The 20,230-nt window shown below is 33.8% G+C and overlaps 3 protein-coding genes across 4 annotated transcripts in view; 2 read left to right on the forward strand and 1 right to left on the reverse strand.

The window, feature by feature from the left end:
• LOC105313425 (pre-mRNA-splicing factor SYF2-like) overlaps positions 1–5,800 on the forward strand; it is an 8,843-nt gene extending 3,043 nt beyond the window's left edge. Inside the window, exons 6-7 of one of the 2 annotated variants that reach the window (XM_019998762.1) lie at positions 13–46; positions 5,713–5,800. The gene's annotated coding sequence lies outside the window, so the exon portion shown is untranslated. Of the gene's footprint in view, positions 1–12; positions 47–134; positions 702–5,712 lie in introns of those variants that run through there. The other variant, XM_019998760.1, reaches the window with a different exon arrangement.
• On the reverse strand, positions 510–16,860 carry LOC109583421 (uncharacterized). The gene is made up of 62 exons (XM_019998756.1): positions 16,757–16,860; positions 16,514–16,632; positions 16,373–16,406; positions 16,220–16,301; positions 16,103–16,165; positions 15,969–16,052; positions 15,832–15,920; positions 15,704–15,779; positions 15,517–15,643; positions 15,366–15,470; positions 15,233–15,324; positions 15,100–15,180; positions 14,902–15,045; positions 14,795–14,860; positions 14,690–14,746; positions 14,434–14,645; positions 14,251–14,380; positions 14,151–14,206; positions 14,020–14,089; positions 13,890–13,968; positions 13,809–13,846; positions 13,656–13,751; positions 13,563–13,610; positions 13,308–13,520; positions 13,113–13,256; positions 12,829–13,066; positions 12,722–12,776; positions 12,620–12,674; positions 12,539–12,570; positions 12,296–12,491; positions 11,783–11,927; positions 11,629–11,733; positions 11,445–11,575; positions 11,309–11,392; positions 11,128–11,265; positions 10,922–11,074; positions 10,748–10,866; positions 10,577–10,696; positions 10,444–10,531; positions 10,074–10,315; positions 9,901–10,023; positions 9,793–9,853; positions 9,528–9,751; positions 9,459–9,483; positions 9,281–9,400; positions 9,105–9,224; positions 8,960–9,058; positions 8,813–8,914; positions 8,593–8,769; positions 8,418–8,544; positions 8,193–8,374; positions 8,016–8,138; positions 7,922–7,968; positions 7,785–7,871; positions 7,539–7,733; positions 7,206–7,480; positions 6,979–7,154; positions 6,760–6,921; positions 6,614–6,706; positions 6,444–6,569; positions 6,371–6,384; positions 510–843 (listed from the first exon to the last, which is right to left on the reverse strand). The coding sequence occupies exons 1-62, from the start codon at positions 16,858–16,860 to the stop codon at positions 765–767; spliced, it is 7,047 nt and encodes a 2,348-aa protein (XP_019854315.1). The 3' UTR covers positions 510–764.
• A 58-nt stretch (positions 16,861–16,918) lies between these two features.
• On the forward strand, positions 16,919–20,197 carry LOC100632927 (pre-mRNA-splicing factor syf2-like). Its single transcript, XM_003387983.3, has 6 exons — positions 16,919–17,128; positions 17,185–17,310; positions 18,896–19,013; positions 19,670–19,760; positions 19,818–19,919; positions 19,981–20,197. The coding sequence occupies exons 1-6, from the start codon at positions 16,943–16,945 to the stop codon at positions 20,144–20,146; spliced, it is 789 nt and encodes a 262-aa protein (XP_003388031.1). The 5' UTR covers positions 16,919–16,942; the 3' UTR covers positions 20,147–20,197.
• The last annotated feature ends 33 nt before the right edge of the window (positions 20,198–20,230 follow it).

Here is a 20,230-nt window from a genome sequence, read left to right on the forward strand (position 1 = left end):
AACTATTTTTAGAATGAAATAAAAGATATTTCTAAACCAACTGGAGGTGAGCTTGTTAGATCTGTTTAGGTGTGGTTAGTTATGTAAATAGTAATAAAAATAATGTCATTAAAATGGTTTTCTTCCTTTTTCAGATATAAAAGCAACTGAGCTGGCAGATATAGCAGACAGGATTGCCTCTGTTGTACAAGAATATGATATGGATGTTTGTGAAGTTGCTAAAACACTTCTTGGTGAGGAAAACAAGGAAAAGTTTCAAGGGCTAGAAAATGACAAGCGTGTAAATGGCCTAATCCTCTTATGGTATGAGAACCAGTTGAGTGCAAAAAGAGGCCAAGAACCAAGACGTGAATTTGCCAAAAAGTTATCTGAGCTAGGAGCAAATCTTATTGCTAAGCTGAGCATTGATAAGCAAGCAGAGTTTGAAAAAATAGTAAAAAGCAAGTTTGAGAATATGGCACAAGAATTGGATGCCTACTATTATCACTAGTTCATTGCTGGCAATCACATACTGAGTGATCGTACATGATAGAAAGATTAAATTTATAGTATTATTTTATTACATTAATAGCTAGACTTTTATACATTTTATATTTTATTTACCTCATACCACTTTTGCTCATAAATACATGTATTAGACATTTCATTAGACAGTTCTTAATAAAATATTTTTCTTCTAAAATGTAAAATATGCACAGCAAGATTATGTAGAATTAACATCAGCAGCGATGTTAATTTATGTAGAATTAACAGCTCAGCAGCAATCAGCAATTTAGCTCAGTTTTTTTCTTCCAATCCACTCCTTCCAAATCCTTAGAGTCTTCTTTGGGATAAAAAGTAGTTGTAATGTGTGCATCAGGCATGATTTACTACTAAAATATCATAATTATATTTCCCTTGTCACACACATCTTTCAATAGCAGCAATTAAGCCTTTCAAAAGGCATTGACATGACCCATGTGCACCCAAAAAGGACTTTCCTATAAAAATTTATGAACAATAATAGTGTGTTTTCCTTCATTGTACCTTTCTATCACTTATTTCTACATGTTTCTCAAATACATTGTTCTCTATTCCACATACAAAACACCTATCCTTCTGATCTTGTTCAGGCTATTGTTGCCTACAAGGATAATAGTATACATAGTTTTTATACCAGATCAATTAACACCACATACCACTTCATTATTGAGTTTGATAAAAACCAATGTGAAAGAGATGATAGCATTAATCCAGAGAAGTGCAAAGAGGACCAAAGTGAGTGAGAACAACTGCGATAAAACAAAAAATAGACATTATTTTGTGAATTTGTGTATTGGACTAAATACTTTTGATTTCCAAAGTTCTCTTTACATTTTGCAACTGAGGTACTCTCATGAAAGTGTAAGGAATGCAAATGCAGTACAAGAAGCAGCCAAGATAGAGCATAGGACAAATGCAATCAGTATTCCTAAATACAAAAATACATGACATTGCAATGATTTAAAATATTAAGTACTGCAGCTGCCATTTCAATTCATTATAAATAATGTAAAAATTATGTACCTCAATGAATGTGATAAGCTTCCATTATCATCTAATCTGCGATTAAGCTCAGAGTAGTACAGACTTGAGGTGTGTCCTTTTTCCAAGTCTTCCGGCAAAGAATTTCCTTTTCTCTTCTTCCTCATTTATTGTATCCTGTCCAGGGGTAATGGTGGACTTGTTGCCACGGAGACCAAGTTGGTGTTCTATCTCACTGATGATATAGTAGCCACTACCTATTAGCAAAAAGAGTTATTCAGATGACAATAGTTAGTTTGTTAAATTATAGCTTACCAGTACTGAAGTTTAGAGGATCTTCACCTAAACTAGAAAAATAAAGAAATAAATGTTATCTTAATTAAAAGGACATTGTTGCTAAAAAATAAACATACAAATCAATTACATCCACTATGCATGTACATGTAGTAGGTATCTGTACTTTTGCTGGTACTTACATGTACATGCACACACATGTACATTATCATACATTATTATATGCGTGTACATATTCTCACCTAGAGGTTGATACTTTTCTCTTACTACTCATTTTTTTTTATTCTCGTTAGAACTATCGTGTATCCACTCATCAGAATCACCTCCAACTTCTCCTCCTCCTTTTATCTCAGTAGATGATGGCTAATTATTACAAATTAAAATAAACTAATTTAAATTTAAAATACCTTTAACCAGCTTAAACCGATTGAGCTCACTCTGTCATCTCCTCCTTCTCCTCTTGTTGTGTTTCTGTGTATAGTATGACTGATGTGGCCTAGTCTTGATCAAGTCAGTGCTGTCAACAGGCTGGATAGGATTAGCATATGATCTACCAACTGATGCTGAAGAACTTGCTGAAGAGAGAGACTGGATAGGAGAGAAGGACAAGTATGAATGATACAGTATGCCTCTCACTTCTTGTAAGAATTTATCAAATTCTGGATCAGACTCAGTGTCAGTCATTTTGTTGCTATGGTTTATTCGAGGGTGTGGCTAACTTGCAACTGCATGGCCATAAATATTAGAGTACATAGATATTAGAGTTATTTAGTCGCTTATAAGCCTAACAGCAAGATCAGTTCAATACTTTCTGAGTAAAGGGTACAAAACTAAAAAGCAGTGAAGGGCAACTTCAACCAGGACAATTCACGGCACTATTAAAAAGTCTTCTTTAGTTTTAATACACAAAAACTGATATCACTAGATAGAGTAGGTCTCAGTAGTTAATTAGAATCATTTCGGTGCATAAGGTCCATTCGCTTAATTGGCATGATGCCTCGCATGATGCATGATGTGTTGTATGTAGTATCTATGCTGCAGTATAAACAGGAAAACGGTAGTCTCGCTAGCATTCCCGACTTACAGTCAAGGCTCGCAAGACTAGGAAAACAGGGCCCTACAAACTCTGCTGGTTGATTGGTGATCATAGGATTGAGGTGACTTGATGGACTCGGGATCGTTTCCCGCCCTGTAAGTTTCAGTTTACCAATAATTGTCTGTTTTATCTTTTTATTTTCCTTCTTTTTATTTATAACTCAATTAAGACCGTTCAGTTCACCCACTCAAGGGACAGAACCCCACCAGCATATTCGAGATATAAATGTGGTAACTGCGCCTATCGGTATAGACGTAAATGCGTCTAACTTGTACGTGGAACCTGAGCCGTGTCAGGACTCTACTAGCCCGAAAGGTATGGACTAGAAAATGGAATAACAAGTTTATTCCTTATTATTATCTAGGATATGATTTTAACTTGGGTTCCTTGAAAGAAATCATTAAAAATCCGAAATTGACAGCAAAAGTAAAACCAGCACTAATATCATTTCTTGGCATACCGCCTGACAGTGGTCAGACAGAGGCAGTACAGCATATTCTTGATCGCTACATTGATAAAGTGACGCCTACATTTGCATCAACTCCTGGTCGAGTAGGGGAAGATGTGACAAAAGCTGAAGGTATCGAGTACCATGAATTGGTAGCGACCGGCTTTAAATCTGTGAGGAATCTTTACATTGGTGAAGTAACAGAAGAGTCGAGCTCTGCTTTTGGTATTCTCTCTGCTTTTAGACAAGGCCTTATAGAGGAAAAGAAATTACCACTTTTCAATATATATGCTAAGCCATCACAAGGATTTAAGAACAAGCTACTAAGCGAGCATCTGATCCATACTTACCATTATCTGCGAGAACAAGAGTCAATACCAAAAAGAGATCAAAAGTCTGTCAAAGATGTAGAAGAGCTTAGCGAAAAGGATCAAGAATATGCAAAGAAACTCAAGCGACTTCTTCCAGAAGGAATAGCCCTTGTTATTATGTGGGATGTGGCTCTAAATAAGAGCGTCTTCCATTTTCTAACAGCTCTTCGTGGTCACCTTTATAACTGTCACTCCTGGCTCTTCCTTGACCTTCAGCAAGATCTTGAAAAGCTTCATTTACCTCCTGAAATACCTCCCATTTTATCTAACAGAGATGGGAGAGAAATAAAAGATGCTACACTGCTCATAAAGTGGAGACCGCGTCTTCATTACTTAATTCGTTCTTGCCGATTAGGAGAGACTAAGGAAAAGAAGAGGAGAAGAGTTTGTACTGTTTTTGCTAAGCATGATGGCACCTTTAATGGGAGAATGGAAGAGAAAATGGATGAGCTTGAAAGAAAAGTACAAGTAACAGCAAGACACATCGGTGTAACATCGTTGCTTAAAGAGAAAATTGTTCCCGTAAACCTCTGTAGTGCAGGTCAGATGGATGATGATTGCTTGTTGCGTCTTAATCAAGAACTTCAGCACGTAATCTGTGAAGTGTCTTATGAAGACATTCCTATTGCTTGGATCTTTCTACGAAGCTTATTTTATCGTAATGAGAAATGTGTCATTACAAAAAAAGAGCTTGAAAAAATGGCAAAGGAATGTGGCATGAACGAAAGTTCGTTTACAGGATTTTGCAAATTCTATACATCCTTTGGGAGTATTTTTGATCTGAGCCTGGTTGACGAGAAGTGTCAAACTGTTGCTGTTAAGCCAATGGCCTTCCTGCAGTTACTTGATTGCCTTTTGTATCCAAGTGAAGAGTTGCGTAAAAAGTATCCCATGATATCATATGGAATCTATCCAGAGGATGTTTGCAGGGAAGTGTTTAATGCAGCAGATTGGTCATTATTTATGGATGCACTCATTTCTCTATCTTTGGCAACTAAGGTTTCAGCTCAGCTTATTGAAGCACCAGCAGATGTTCTACTCAATTGTAACACGACATATTACTTTATCTCGTTGAGTCGTACTGATGAGTTTGATGATGTTCCTCATCCTCATTCAATACACATTATCACAAGCATTAACACACCGCATGTCTTTAGACAAGTAACAGTAACCAAGCATCTTTTGGATATGCTGAAAGCTCCTAAGCTCATCCCATGCAAGTATTTCGATCGAACGATCATCAAAGATACATCTACTGGAACAACAATCACCATTGTGTCTCACAGCCCAGCTACCAGATTGGATTTGGATAAGCCCAACAGTGAAGTGTGTGGGTGTATCGTTCGTGCATACAATAAAATTGCTGATACATGCAATGTTACTGTCAAATACAAGTTTGTCAGACTGTGTGCTGCCGAAGACTTCTCAAAAGTTCAATCTATTCCGTCTTCCTTGTATCATATTCTACCAGATAATGAGCTTTGTAGTAAATGCAAAGAGCCTGAAAATGATGATAGTGACCTACTGCAGGCATGGAATAAAGCACTGACTGAGGTAATGATATCAATATTAATGACTATAACTATTATCCAACTATTTTTAGAATGAAATAAAGGGTATTTTTAAGCCAACTGGAGGTGAGTTGTTTGTTCTATTTATTAGAGTGTGGTTGGTTGTGTAAAAAATGATAACATGAATATCAGTCATTAAATAAATCCTATGAGTTATTTATGGAATTTGGAGGGAAGCCTGAGGCTTACAAATTCTATAGACACCTCATAGGAGGTGTTTATCTGTTATAAGGCAAGGAGGTAATCGAGGTATAGTTATGACAAGTGGTTAATTAGGCTCAAGCAAAATTAATGTACATTTGTGGTATTTCCTTGCATGGCTTCTATGTAGTGATCTCCATAGCATTTGGAAACTTCATTCATATCATCAACATCAAACGGAATTATTCATGAATAGTTTATAAAATGTTTTTTTTTAACCTTTTTTAGATATAAAAGCAACAGAGCTGGCAGATATAGCAGACAGGATTGCCTCTGTTGTACAAGAATATGAAATGGATATTCGTGTAGTTGCTAAAGCATTACTTGGTGAGGAACACAAGGAAGAGTTTCAAGGAATAAGGAGTGACAAGCGTATAAATGGTCTTATCCTCTTCTGGTATCAGAACCAGTTGAGCCAAGAACCAAGACGTGACTTTGCCAAAAAGTTATCTGAGCTAGGAGACAAACTTATTGACGACACTAAAGCTAAGCTGAGCATTGATAAGCAAGAAGAGTTTGAAAAAATAGTAAAAAGCAAGTTTGAGAATATGGCACAAGAATTGGATGCCTACTATTATCACTAGTTCATTGCTGGCAATCACATATATACTGAGTGATCGTACATGATAGAAAGATTAAATTTATAGTATTATTTTATTACATTAATAGCTAGACTTTTATACATTTTATATTTTACCTCACACTATTCTTGCTCATAACTACATGTATTAGACAGTTCTAAAAATTATTTTTCTTCTAAAAAGTAAAAAATGCACAGCAAGATTCAGAATTAACAGCTCAGCAGCAATCAGCAATTTAGTTGTTTTTTTTCTTCCAGTCCACTCCTTCTAGATCCTTGGAGTCTTCTTTGGGATAAAAAGTAGTTTTGCCACTATTAATCTATTAAAAATGTGTGCATCAGACATGATTTACTACTAAAATGATTATTAATTGATTACCATGTCACACACATATCTTTCAATAGCAGTAAGCCTTTCTGAAGGCATTGACATGACCCATATACCGTAGTATATGTAACTATATACATAATGATTTGCATGAGTGTGCACCCAAAAAGGACTTTCCTATAAAAATTATGAACAATAATAGCGTATTTCCTTCATTGTACCTTTCTATCACTTATTTCTACATGTTTCTCAAATACATCGTTCTCTATTCCACATACAAAACACCTATCCTTCTGATCTTGTTCTATCATTGCCTACAAGGATAATAGTATACAGTTTTTATACCAGATCAATCAACATTACATACCATTTCATTATTGAGTTTGCTAAAACCGTCATTAAAAATACCAATAGCAATGGGCAGTATAATAAGAGTAATAATCAAATAATACGAGACATCAATTATTGCTCTCCAGGCAAAGATGGTAAAGTCAGGACCAGGTTGATTAACATAGGTGGATGGTATAGACTAAAAATTGAATCATATAATAGTGCAATACTTGGTCTATAATATTAAAATACTTACTCCTCCAAAGGAGCTGAATAAACCAACTCTTAAAACAGTGATGTAGCATTCAAATAGTGAATCACAGAAAAGATTCTGATTTACATCGAAGAAGCTATAAAGGAAAGTGAAAGAGATGATAGCATAAATCCAGAGAAGTGCAAAGAGGACCAAAGTGAGCGAGAACAACTGTGATTCTATATACAACAAAAAATATACATTGCTTTTAAATTTGTACATTGACTTACTCTTTATTTCCAGAGTTTTCTTTACATTTTGTAACTGAGGGAGTCTCATGAAAGTGTAAGGAATGCAAATGCAGTACAAATATCCAAAACTTATTGATGAAGCAGCCAAGATAGAGCACAGGACAAAGATTAAGCGGTAGAGAGTGCCAAAAGACAACAAATTAAATTCATAACATTTAGTGTAGCTCTCGTATGCAAAAATTGTCTTTTGTGTACGTAAAATTTTTTTATAAAAATATCTAAAATGTTTTTTGACCCACATTTCTATTTTATAACTAAAATAAGAAAGAAAGTGTACATGATACTTGCCTAAAGGCTTTAAATAGAGCCTACCGAGCATTCTTTAAGCCATAAGGTATCACAATGAAGTTTTTCTTCTCAGTAATAAAATACTGAGCTGTCATCCATAAACTCAGCAATAAATGAGGAATGGTGAAGACATGTCGCCAGTAAAAGTAAGATGCTAAACGCAAGTTTGGTTTTGTGATGATTACAATTGAAGAATTGGCCCCTTGTTGGTCAATGACACTATTAAAAATAGTGGAAAAATAAGAATAATGTGATGTACACCTCACATACCTGTCTGGAATGATATACAGTGATAAAATTAGCAGATTTAAAAGAATGGTTAGTAGTATCAGTAGAAAATTAAACAATTCACTGAAACTATATAATTTGAAGCATAAAAAAATGTCAAGAATAAAATTTAAACTTACAACCCAAATAGCACGTTAAATAATGGTGGTATTTTCTTCAATTTAGACTGCAAGTATTGGTTATATTTGAAAGGGTACAAGTAATGCAATTAACCTTGTGAGTAAAATTCCTGTGAGCAGATTTTGTCCAAAGGATGAGGTTCTCTTGCCTGTCTTCAATATCTTCTCGGTTCACATTATGCTTGAAAATATGTTTTTCAGTCTCACTTAGTTCAAGCTTTGTATAAAGAGAATTATTATAAGCTAAAATTAATTACAAATTAAAGTGTACCGATGGAGCATATGGAAAATAAACACGTGTCAGAATGCCACTTCCCTTAGTATCTTCATAAAACACTTCAATTCTGTGTGAACGTTCTTCCAAATAGCTCAAAATATTCCATAATATTTGTTTGTCACATTTTTCTGAAAAAATTGTTTTGTCACATTTTTCTAAATAAATTGACAAAAGTACTTTATTCACGAAATGCTATGATGTACACATTATACAATTTACTTGTAAAGTTAAATGATTTGTCATGATCCTCTACAGTTCTCAGAACATGATAGGCTTTTAAAACCGCTTGCCTCATAGCACTTAGATGACTAGAAAGGTCATGGATTTGTGAATTGTCATCACGATCCTGCAAAGTATGAGAATTCCTGAAATTGACATAATAATTATCACTAACAATTTTATAAATTCCAAATATCTCTACGATGAACTTTACAACTTTGTCCTTTTTCAGGTTAGTGCAAACCATTTGTATAACTTTTTTACTTTCCTTACAAGTTTCTTCCAACAGGATTTGCAACAATTTAATTGCTACTCCCTGCATCTTTTGTTCCTCAATTTCCACAATCGCTACCTACACATAAACAGTATATTGATAAAGACATAAATATGATTACATTGCAGGGAGTGCTGAGTATGAGGTTGATGGAGTCTATCACTTGCCCATCCAGTGCTACTTTTTTATTTTCAATGTTACCATTGCACATTTCAATCAGTGCCTATACAAATAAGTCTAATTATTATAAGCAGGGTTCCAAACTGACTTGTATTGCTTTGGTCTTGCATTCAATTAAACTTGAATGAATTTCTAAATTAGCTAACTTGCTGAGGAGAATTGCTGTATCTCTGACAAAGTGTATTCCCTTTAAAATGATAGTTCAAACAACTAACTGGTTCAGAATCACTCACAGTAGAAGGATCCAGTCTCATTTTATCCTGCATTTCATCCTTCTGTCCAGAGCACATAGCACTAATCACATCTAGTGATAACCCAGCTTGCCAAATTAAATCTGTCCCTGTTTCAACTTTCTGTAGCACAAATATACATGTACATGCTTGATTCATAATTTTGTATGTCAATTTACCAATTCCACTTTAGGTACTTGGTCTACATGTACACCTGTTAGATCATTATTGCTTTGGCTGTCTTCATTGATTGATAGATCATTATTGCTTTGACTGTCTTCATTGATTGATCCAAAGTGCTAATCAAGAATTAATGTGATGCTGAATATTAAATGTTTGAATAGAAATACAACTTACTGAATCTGGTAATGAAAGTCTTGAACTACTAAATATATTTTGTTAAATTATACATTTTATTATACTGACTTTTGTGTAATGGGTCCAGGCTTATTTAATTCAGCTGTGGCTCTCTGTATCTGCCTGCCAATTATATTGAAGAGGTTTCTGTTTCCTATAGCAACACTACGTATCTCCAAAAGCCTTTCCTTTTCAGAGTCATTTTCCCCATTGTAAAGGAAAAAGACTGCAAAGAATGCCAAAATATACAAGCTCACATCTTCCTTCTTTGATAGTAAAAGAAATCTTTCAACCTATAAATTGTCATTTAGAAATTTGTAAGGATGTGGCTTACATCATGAGGAGAAAATAAAAATAAAAATTGAAGGTTTGACTTTAGTTTATTAAAATGATAACTACAGAATAAAGGTAATTATGTTAAGTATTAATAATTCACACTTACTCATTCATTTTGATAATACATTGATGAAAAACTCCAAAGATTTGAAACATATTATGTGTGGCTCTTACCAAAATTACATTATTCTCTTCACTGGACCCTTGTAATTGTTCTTCAATAATAAATCTGTACAAATATAGATCTAATTTAAATTAATTATTGTTCAATACTCATACATGAGCTCTTTGATTTCAGTCATACATTCTTCAAAGATTTCAACCAGCTTTTCTTGCCCAGATCTTTTAGGATGGAGATAGCGGAACCTCTTTTCGTAGAGTTGGAGTAACTGATTAGCATTTGAGCCACTAGTCCCAGCTATATGACTTGTGTTCACAGCAATATTAGCAACAAAATTTTGCCAGTCTTCATTTATTTTCATTTCTTGAATTTCTTCATCATCCTCAGGTAATTCTTTAACCTTACAACAGCAAAGTTTCAAACAAAATTGTATAAGAAAGTATATGTATAAGAAAGTATTATTTACTACAACTCTTCTTTTTTAGTAACAAACTCATAAAAAACAAGTCTTTGTTGACTACGACTTACTTCTTCCAGTTGTTTACCATCTAGGCATAGTAGGTATAGCGGTCTACTTTCAGAAGTCTCATTATCTTGTAATTGAGACACAACTTGTCTGACAATGTCATTATAGATAATGGCATAATTTCGTGTTACATACTTTAATGACATTATTAGCAATGAGTGTTTTAATTGTCTTTTGTTGCATAAATATACTTGTTCAAGGAAATGGACAAAAGGTTTTTGGAAATTCTTATCTATTCCATTGTTTATTATTATACTATATTTAAATAAATCTATATAAAATTCATGTAATCAAAATGCTGCTAACTTGATTAGGTGATGTAATGAGAAAAATTCACAACATTTGTCTTTAGCAAATTGATACCTTTCACTACAAGCTGCTAAAAATTCAGTCAAACAGAGCAGTTTATTTTGTGCATATATCACCTAACAGTGTATGGTTAATATATATATATATATATAACTGAGTGCTGTTTTATACTTCTTCATCTTTCTGGCTGGATTCCTTTAAAAGATTTACTGCATTACTAATACCCTCAGAGCTCAGAACATCACTGAAGCAATCATGATAAGAATCCAAAAAAAGTCGAAAAAGAAATTGCTGATGAATAAGAATGGAACCCTCTGTGTCCGGCTGTAAAATGATTGAAAACATAATAGCAAAGCATATGCTATTATACTTATTACTTTCATGAGAATACCAAGAGTTTTAAAAAATTTCAAATATTCACTACTGTCACTGTGATAAGTGCTGGCCAGAGTGTACATACACTCAATATCATTGTTGCTCATTCTTAGACAAAGCTCTCTGTTTTTCTCAAATACCTGCAAAAAGTTTAATGAAAAGTGGATGATGAAATACAATTACTTCAGCCAGCAAATGAGCAACTGCAGCAACTCCTGTCCTGACTTTTAATAACTGAGGGATACTGACAAATATCTTTGCTTTCACCTAATCATACATGTACATACATGAATATTACAATACAAAAATATTTCATAACCATTTTATTCCCTTGGCACATTAATTGCAGAAACTTAAATGCCCGATTAAGAAGTTGGAGCTGATTTGTATTTGCATGACAGACTCTTTGTGAGAATTTCAACACATATACCATGAGTGCTGAAAAAATACCTATTGATAAATACAATAAAGTGTAATAAAATACAAAGTTAACAAATCATTACCAGATGTATATGCTAGCATTTGAATGCGCCTTCGTGGTACTATATTATTCTTGTTATCTTTTTTAACCATAGCACAACCATACCATTTTAAGTCCTCTGATGTACCTACATAAGCATGTAAACAATAAAAGTAATAGATCACAAGTAATCTTACGAATATTTCCCAATCCTTGTATTAATACCAATAATGACTTATTAGCGTCCGTAAAACTTCCCCTTTTAGTAAAATCTGTGACTGTACTATCCTCTTTAAAAATAAGATAAGAATTTTTTGCATCTTCAATCATTTTGTGCTCCATCTACATAATATGAGATGGATAATTATACAATTATGCATAACTACAATGCTACTATGCAAACATAGTACTATTACATTAATCAGCTGGAATAAATACTATTAATTGAAAATTTTTTAAGGGAATCCTTTTTAATTTGTAAAAAAATCTGATTTTGACTGGAAATACTTAGTTTTGCACAAAAATTGATTGGCTCTGAATTTTGCAAAATGAGGAAAATGAAAAATACTCTCTAAGCAATTTTAAAAAATCAATGGTGGCAACTGCCCCTTTGATTAGTAAAAATTTAGCCCTTTAAAATTATACGATATTGGTTTGCCTTTCTGTTACTATTACATATTGCTGCCTAATAACATTTTGTTTATACTCACGTCATGTATGTCAATAAGTAATGCGACACTAGCCTGTCTCAATTCATCATTAGGATAATGCATTAAACATTCTAACACTTTCTTTAGATTAGGGCCCTTTGGTTCCTCTGCACTAGGGCCCTTTGGATCTGCTATATCAAAGCATTCATACAGCTTTAAATCAGAAAAAAGACTTTTCACTCCACCAGGATTAATTCTGTAATAAACTGGTAACAATTTGTAAAATTATTTTAGATAAAATACCCTTCTTCAGTTGCAAATATAAGGAGAAATTTCTATAGAATAAGCTATAAATTAATTATTTTATATAATCAAACTATATACCTCAAGCCCTAAATAAATCAATTGCTTTAGAAAAGAGTGCAACACCTTGATGATGCTGAGGTAATAAAAGTAAATTTTGCAAGTACAAATTAAAATACATACTTTACTTTTAGCCTGAAAAGGGACAGATTCTCTTGTCTGTAGCTATAACCTACATCTAATGTAAAGCAAAATGATGTATCATAGCATTAGGTGACAATTGTACATACCAACTCCTCTCTCTGCAATCATGATGGTGTCATCTCTTCCATCAAGCATTTGGACAAGTAAAGGTAAATTAATAAAGACTTCATCTCCTTCATCATTTATTAAATATTTAAGTTCAGTTTTGTCATCAGTAAAGAAGTTGTCCGGGACTTCAGTTTTACAATTCCAGCAGAGTCCATATGCAATCAAAGTATTAAACAATTCCATTAAATCAGAGAGAAAGAAGCTCTTTGTAGTTAGCTACATATCATAATAAATAGATACAAACATAATCAAAACAACTGACTTTGCAATCTGCAATGGTAATGCATTGTTTAAGTAGCTCTACAATATCCCTAATATGTTCATGTTTCATAAGACTACTTTCTGCCACATTTGAGGCATATAAGGGCCTGCTGGTCTTGTTTGTTTTTTTAACTTTACTCCAAAACTACAAATAAATGAGCACTTTAAAGTTTAAACTAAAAATGAAAGGGCTTACATAGCAGTGCCATATGTTGTCAATGTCAATACCAGAATTTTCAATTTTTGGTTCAATATATGCAGATATAATGCACTTTAAGTAAGCTGATTTCAACTTGTTGCATAGGACACTATCATTCACAACACTGTCTATTAAACCACCTGGGTATAAACAGCTAGTGTCAAATGGGCAATGCTTCTTGACGAAATCACTTGATACTCTTTCACCTCCCTTAAAAATAATAAAATTTAAATAAAATGATATAATAATAACCTTGCAAAGAGCTGCAAAAAAATCCAGTAAAGATATAAAATAATTGATCTAAAAACCAAGAATAAAATTAAATTATGCTAAAAGTAACTGTACCTTGACCTTTGCATTTTCAGAAAAATTTTCTAGAACAAAACTTCCACCGTTTACATGGTACAGTACTCCATCTTCAACAATTTTAAATATGGGAATCTTTAAAAATTTACATTAGAAGTATCAGCAAGAAAGTGTGCATAATATATGGCTGACCTCCTTCCTTCCATTTTCTAACTCAGTACAAATATATTCTATGCATTTAATAAAATTAATAATTTGTTATGATAATGATACTTTGCATTTCTTCAAAAGGAATACCATTAGGTGTACACAGCATTGCAAAAATTTCAATAATAGTCTTGTCATTAATAGTCTATAGAATAATCATAGTGCTATTGCAGCTTTATGATGCACCATCTCTTACCAATGGCCATGTAATTCTATCTAAAAACTTTGAATTAAGGAGTGATAGAGCAACAGTATCAGCAACTCCACTACAAGGAAGACAACAAATAATTAATACATCAGAATTCTGATTTATGACTATAAAGCTACCTTTGCCTTTCAAGGAGGTGATATAAAATCATTTGAATTTTTGAATTTTTTGTAAGCTATAATAATTTATAAAATGCCGGTAAATCTTACAATGTCTAACCTGTGATGCAACCACATCTGCTAGTGACATGTCACAGGGCTGAGGTCTATGTATGAAATATAGGTGTGATCTGTGGCTGTGTATTTTTATGAAATCTGTTAATATACTTGCAATTTCAGTACAGATTCGACTAAAAATAATTACACATTAAAATATCTATTTTTGTTCAGCGTTTTTATTTACTCTGACAATTTAACGCAAAGAAAATTAACCAACAAAGCTATGACTTCACTGCTACGTGATATTTTGCCACGAGTCTTTCTTGTAGTGGATAATCCTTTTTTGAGCCATTTACTTACACATTGCAACACATCCAAGCATGTCTCTTCATCATTAGGATTCAAAGTTAAAGCATATTCTTCTAGTGGAACAGGATTTCGTACTAAAATCTCTTGCTAATAATCAATAATTTAATATTAGATCCATATAATGTACTTACCAATATACTCTTAACACTTTTGGCAAAATATAATTTAAATAATGACTTCTTTTCAACCTTTATGCAATAAATGAATAATTAAGGGAAAAATGATTTGGTTGTTACTTCTCCAACTTTGATGATACACTTTTTTCTTGTTACACAGTCATCACTAAGATCACTGCACTTTACCTGATGCAGTATACATAACATACCATTACATGTATTCTTACTATTCTTAGCCACTGAGTACTAATTTGTCTCTTCTTTGAGTCTCTAAATGGCTTTTTCTTTGTGTCCAGTGATAAGTATGCATTGCTTTTACTGTCAGCCACCTTTAGCATTATCTCAGAATCTTGCTGTACTTCTTCAATTGACTATAAATTAAAATGTGAGTCATGCAAACTGCTATCATTCAACATAATTATTACTGAATCAGTATTAGGAGTTGCAGGTTCAATTATGAATTTGTATTGATAGCCTCGACTTCCAATTCCGTTGACTGCTACCAGCTACAAAAACATTTATGCATAAATGTTATTATAATCAATGGTGCTGTTATACTTCGAATTCTCCACTTTTATTATTCAGTGCAAGATATCTCTGTGTTTGTAAGTGTCTCAAAGAACATTTATCATCAAATTTAAAGGGTGTACCTATACGTGTATATCAATACCAAGATACAGTATATCATTACCATCCAGTGGTTTATCCCATTTCTCTAGTAGCCAATAACAATCCCCAGAAACAGGTAATGGCTTGTGAACTCCATTAGGTAGTTTCCTTTTTTGGGTAAAGCCAACTAGTGAGAAACATTATGAAAACAATTGCATTGCAAGTACACTGACCCTTGAACAGTCCCTCTTGTCTAAAATGTTCAAGTCCTCTTGTCCATATACTAGGGTCTAATGTTGAGCCTTCCCCATGAAGAAAAGCATCTGTCTCCAGACAGGAGAGTCTCACAACACTTCCTCCCTAAAATCAAAATTGTTATAAATTTAATTAGCGACGTCACAGGTGGATGGAATTACTTACTCTAATGGAACCAGAATTCGCTTTAACACTTCTATGTAAGGACACAGTAAATCCAATGCTGTCACAAATTGAATCACTTGAAGGTAAAGATATAAATCATTATTCATTCCTTAATATTATCATCTAACCTCACAGATAGCTTATTGTCATCCTCATTACTGACTATATAAGAAGGCTCAAAGGATGACTTGAGAAATATGGTATCACCAGAACAAACCTTTAAATACATTTAATGATAAAGGAGACTTTAAGTACAGCCACTAACTGCATCTCCAAATTGTTTCTCTTCATTTGGCAGATGAACAATAAAGAGGCACGTTCTTTCATCATATTCAGGTCTAAAAGTGATCTATTGCACGCATGGGGCATAAATTAACTGAGAATAAAATAAAAACTAACATATTTATCTCCTTCACTGGAACAAGACAAAGATAAATACATCTTAGAGCCCATATGCAACAGCTATAGGTATATGCAGTCACAATAAAGCAATGCATGTTAATATTCGCCCCAAACCTTGATTTTTCTTCCATACACAAGCTTCATGCAATAACTAGTGTCTTTTCTAACATGTGTATCATCCTGAAAAGACTCTTCACTAAAAGGTAAAATTAATTATAAACCACAAGAATGAGGAAAGGCTAATTAAGACTGTTTTGAAATATATACCTTAATAATTCTGGTATAACTTTGAATGATAGATCTATATAATAATAATAATAACTTAAGCGCTAATTAAACATAATTATTTTCTGCTGTAATGAATATCATTTTACTTTACACTACAAGTAGACACAAAGTACAACTTACAATGGACATTTGGTGGAATGGCCCTTTCCTTAATCTCATCATACGCTAAAGGATGAAGTGAGGGTTGATTGAATGCATACTTGTCCCATGCTTCATAAGCTCTGTCATTTTTATCTTTACTACAAAAGTTGAAGAATAAACAAACATATATATACATATCTCATGCGGATGCATATATAGATCTAGATTGTGCAGACTCAGACTGAGGCTGAATTCTTAAGCTTAGGTCTTGTGCTAGCATACCTCCTGATTGGCTGCATTGAGTAAAGAAATAACTTTTGACCCTTCACTTCATAAGAAAGGAGTATAGTGTCTCCTTCACGTACAAAAGCAGTTCCTTCCTCCATGGTGAGCTCGCCTTTCTTTCTATAGGGTGGGGCTGAAGGTAGGAGGAGCCTTAGGCCCTTTAGGCGTGGCAATTCTATAAAAATGGCGTCTTGTTCATTAGTTCTAGATGGTAGAGAAATTGAACAAGAAAGCGAGGGAATAGAGGAACAAGAAGAAGAAGTAGAAGAGGAAGAACAATCAAGAGAAGTTCAAGATAATTCCGAGACTGTTTCATCTGGAAAGAGTGAAGAGAGGTTAAAAAGGTTCAGGGAACTACGTTTAAGAAGAGTAATGACTATTAGTGTGTACAAATAACTGTGTATATAATGTATACCTTTATGTAGAATGAAGCAAAGAAATTGAATCGCAAAGAAGTCGTTGAGGAAGACAGACGGAATAAGTTACCAGCCAACTTTGAAATACGTCGCCGTAAAGCAGAATGGGAGGAACAGGAAGAGGAATTTAAGAAAGTACGTGCATTATTATTGTTGTTGTTGTTGTTGTTTTTATGTATTGTACTATTACATTTCATGTGTACAGGGTCCCACAAAGCATGCTAAGTGAGTGCTCCATGAGCTGGAAAGCTCTACAATAGTGCATGTACATGTATGGCCTTTGGAAACTTTAAAAATTAAAATCCATTTTGATCAAAATCAGCTCAAATTTGCTACACAACATAAGTACATGTACCGTATATCCTTAAATAAAAGCCAGATGTGAATAAACGCCGGGGTAGCAATAGAATGGAAGTATAAATACGCAAATCTAGCCTTGAAGTAACTGAGATACTTGGTAGATACTTCCTTAAGTTCCTGAAGTCAAGTGTATGGGGTCCCCAGTTCAAATCCCGCTCTGGGCCCAAGTTTTTTTATAAAAAAAAATTTTTTTGAGGTTCAAATGCCATTTTAAGAAATACCGTATAGTGGGAAATTTTGGAGGGAATTAAATTTGGCGAATTTGGCGTTATGATAGCCATTCGCCAAAATTAAATCCGCCATTTTGAGCCATTATACGCATGCTCAATGGCACATGGCCACCAATTCGCCAAATTAAAATCCGCCAATCACCAAAATTTAGCAATTCGCCAAATTTTAGTCCCTCCAAAATTTTCCGCTATACGGTAGACAGACACCTGGGCTTTTGTTTAAGGAAATACAGTATATGTATCAGAAAAAATTATAAAAATGGAGAATTCTTTCCTAGTCATTTTTGGTAAAATTTATCCATTGACCCTGTACTATAGTACAGGGACTTTGGCTTGATTTTAAACAACTTTAAAAATTCATTAAAAAAACCAATTTTAATTGAAATCAGCTCAAACTTTCTGCACAACATAAGTACATGTATATGTATCAGAAAAAAAATATAAATATGCAAAATTCTGTCCCCCAGCCATTTTTGGTGAAATTGGCCTGAGACCCTACAGGGACTTTGGCCTGATTTTGGAGCAACTTTAAAAATTCATAAAAAATCTAATTTTGATCGGAATCAGCTCAAACTTTCTACACAACATAAGAAAATGTATATGTATTAGGAAAAAATATAAAAATGGAGAATTCTCTCCTAGCCATTTTTGGCGAAGTTTGGCCTGAGACCGTGTACTATAGTACAGGGACTTTGACCCGATTTTGGAGCAACTTTAAAAATTTGTAAAAAAACCAATTTTAATTGAAATCAGCTCAAACTTTCTGCACAACATAAGTACATGTATATGTATCAGGAAAAAATATAAAAATGCAAAATTCTCTCCTAGCCATTTTTGGCGAAATTGGCCTGAGACCCTGTACAGGGACTTTGGCCTGATTTTGGAGCAACTTTAAAAATTTGTAAAAAATCCAATTTTGATCAGAATTAGCTCAAATTTTCTACGCTACATAAGTACATGTATATGTATCAGAAAAAAATATAAAAATGCAAAATGGTCATTTTTTAGCAAAAATTTGGCCAAACTACAAGTATACCTAAACTACCAGTAGCCATAATTATTATTCACACTATGTGAAGTCATACTCCTTGCTAAGTCTTCTTTTAGTTTATTTCCTTTCTTTCCCCTAGAAAGCTGAAGAAGCTGGTGAAGACTACAAACAACTCAAGTTACTTGATGCCAGTGCTGATGAACTGGACCGACTCCAACGAAAGCGTAAGAAGAAGAACCCTGACCCTGGCTTCTCAGGTAAATATAACTAGTAGACATTTTTTACTAGTAAAGTATGATAGGGAAACATTTTTTTGTAATGGTTAGGGTCTAGAAATATTATTAAAATATTATTATTATTGAATTTGTGCATGAATAGAAATGTAGCTTTATACCTAAATGTAGATTTACATGTACCGTATTTCCTCGTGGAAACGCCTAGGCGTTTATTTCTTATAGAGACCTGTTTGCTAGGCGTTTAAATGAAGTAGGCGTTTATACGAGGTGGGCGTTTATAACCCAAAAATAATCCTTACCACCATGTTTCAATAGACACAACGCGTAGTTTAAAACTGACATCAAAACTTCTGAGTTTCTTTAGCCCTCTCAGCTGCAGCTGCCATTGTAGAATGTAAACTACTAAACTACGTAAGGTACATGTACCACGTGAATGGGGTAGGTGGGTGTGGTATAGGCTTTTAATCAAGAATGGGCGTCTAAACAAGCATGGGCGTTTATTGTCAAAGTTATGTGCTGTCTCTAGGCGTTTATACAGGCATGGGCGTTTATAGGGAGTTGGCGTTTCCACGAGGAAATACGGTACATGTACACATTATCACCTAAATGTAGATGTAGTGATGTACATGTGTGTACATGTACATGTGTGAAGTGTGAACATGCTTGACATTGTGTAGATTACAAAGATGCTCAATACAGACAGTACGAGAGGCTCATCAAACAGGTTAATCCTGATCTTGAATCGTACGAAAAGAAGAAACTAGAACTGTGAGTTGTACAATCACTTTGCAAGTGTTTAGAATAAAGTGTACATGTTCTTTTTAGAGGAGAGGAGATGTACCCCACTGCCAATAGCTTAGGCTATGGTGGACTGGGTGAAGTATCTAAGGAAGGAATGGACAGAATGCTTAAAGACCTCGACAAACAGTAATAATAATGATTGCTGTGTGTATGTTGGCTCTAATTATTATCATCTTTGTATTTTTAGAATCGAAAAGAGGTCCAAGTTTAGTCGTCGGAGAGAGTTCATGCATGATGCTGATGTGGACTATATCAACGAGAGGAATAGGGGCTTTAATAGGAAAGCCGCTCGATATTATGACAAATACACAGCAGAAATCAAAAACAACCTTGAAAGAGGAACAGCCATATAATACTAATAATACCGTCCTTGTTCGTTCATTAATAATAATAATTTTAATTATAATTGTTGTTAATTAATAAAAGTTCCAATTAAT

Source organism: Amphimedon queenslandica, unplaced genomic scaffold, assembly GCF_000090795.2.
Source record: "Amphimedon queenslandica unplaced genomic scaffold, v1.1 AMPQUscaffold_13306, whole genome shotgun sequence".
Taxonomy (NCBI): Eukaryota; Metazoa; Porifera; class Demospongiae; order Haplosclerida; family Niphatidae; genus Amphimedon; species Amphimedon queenslandica.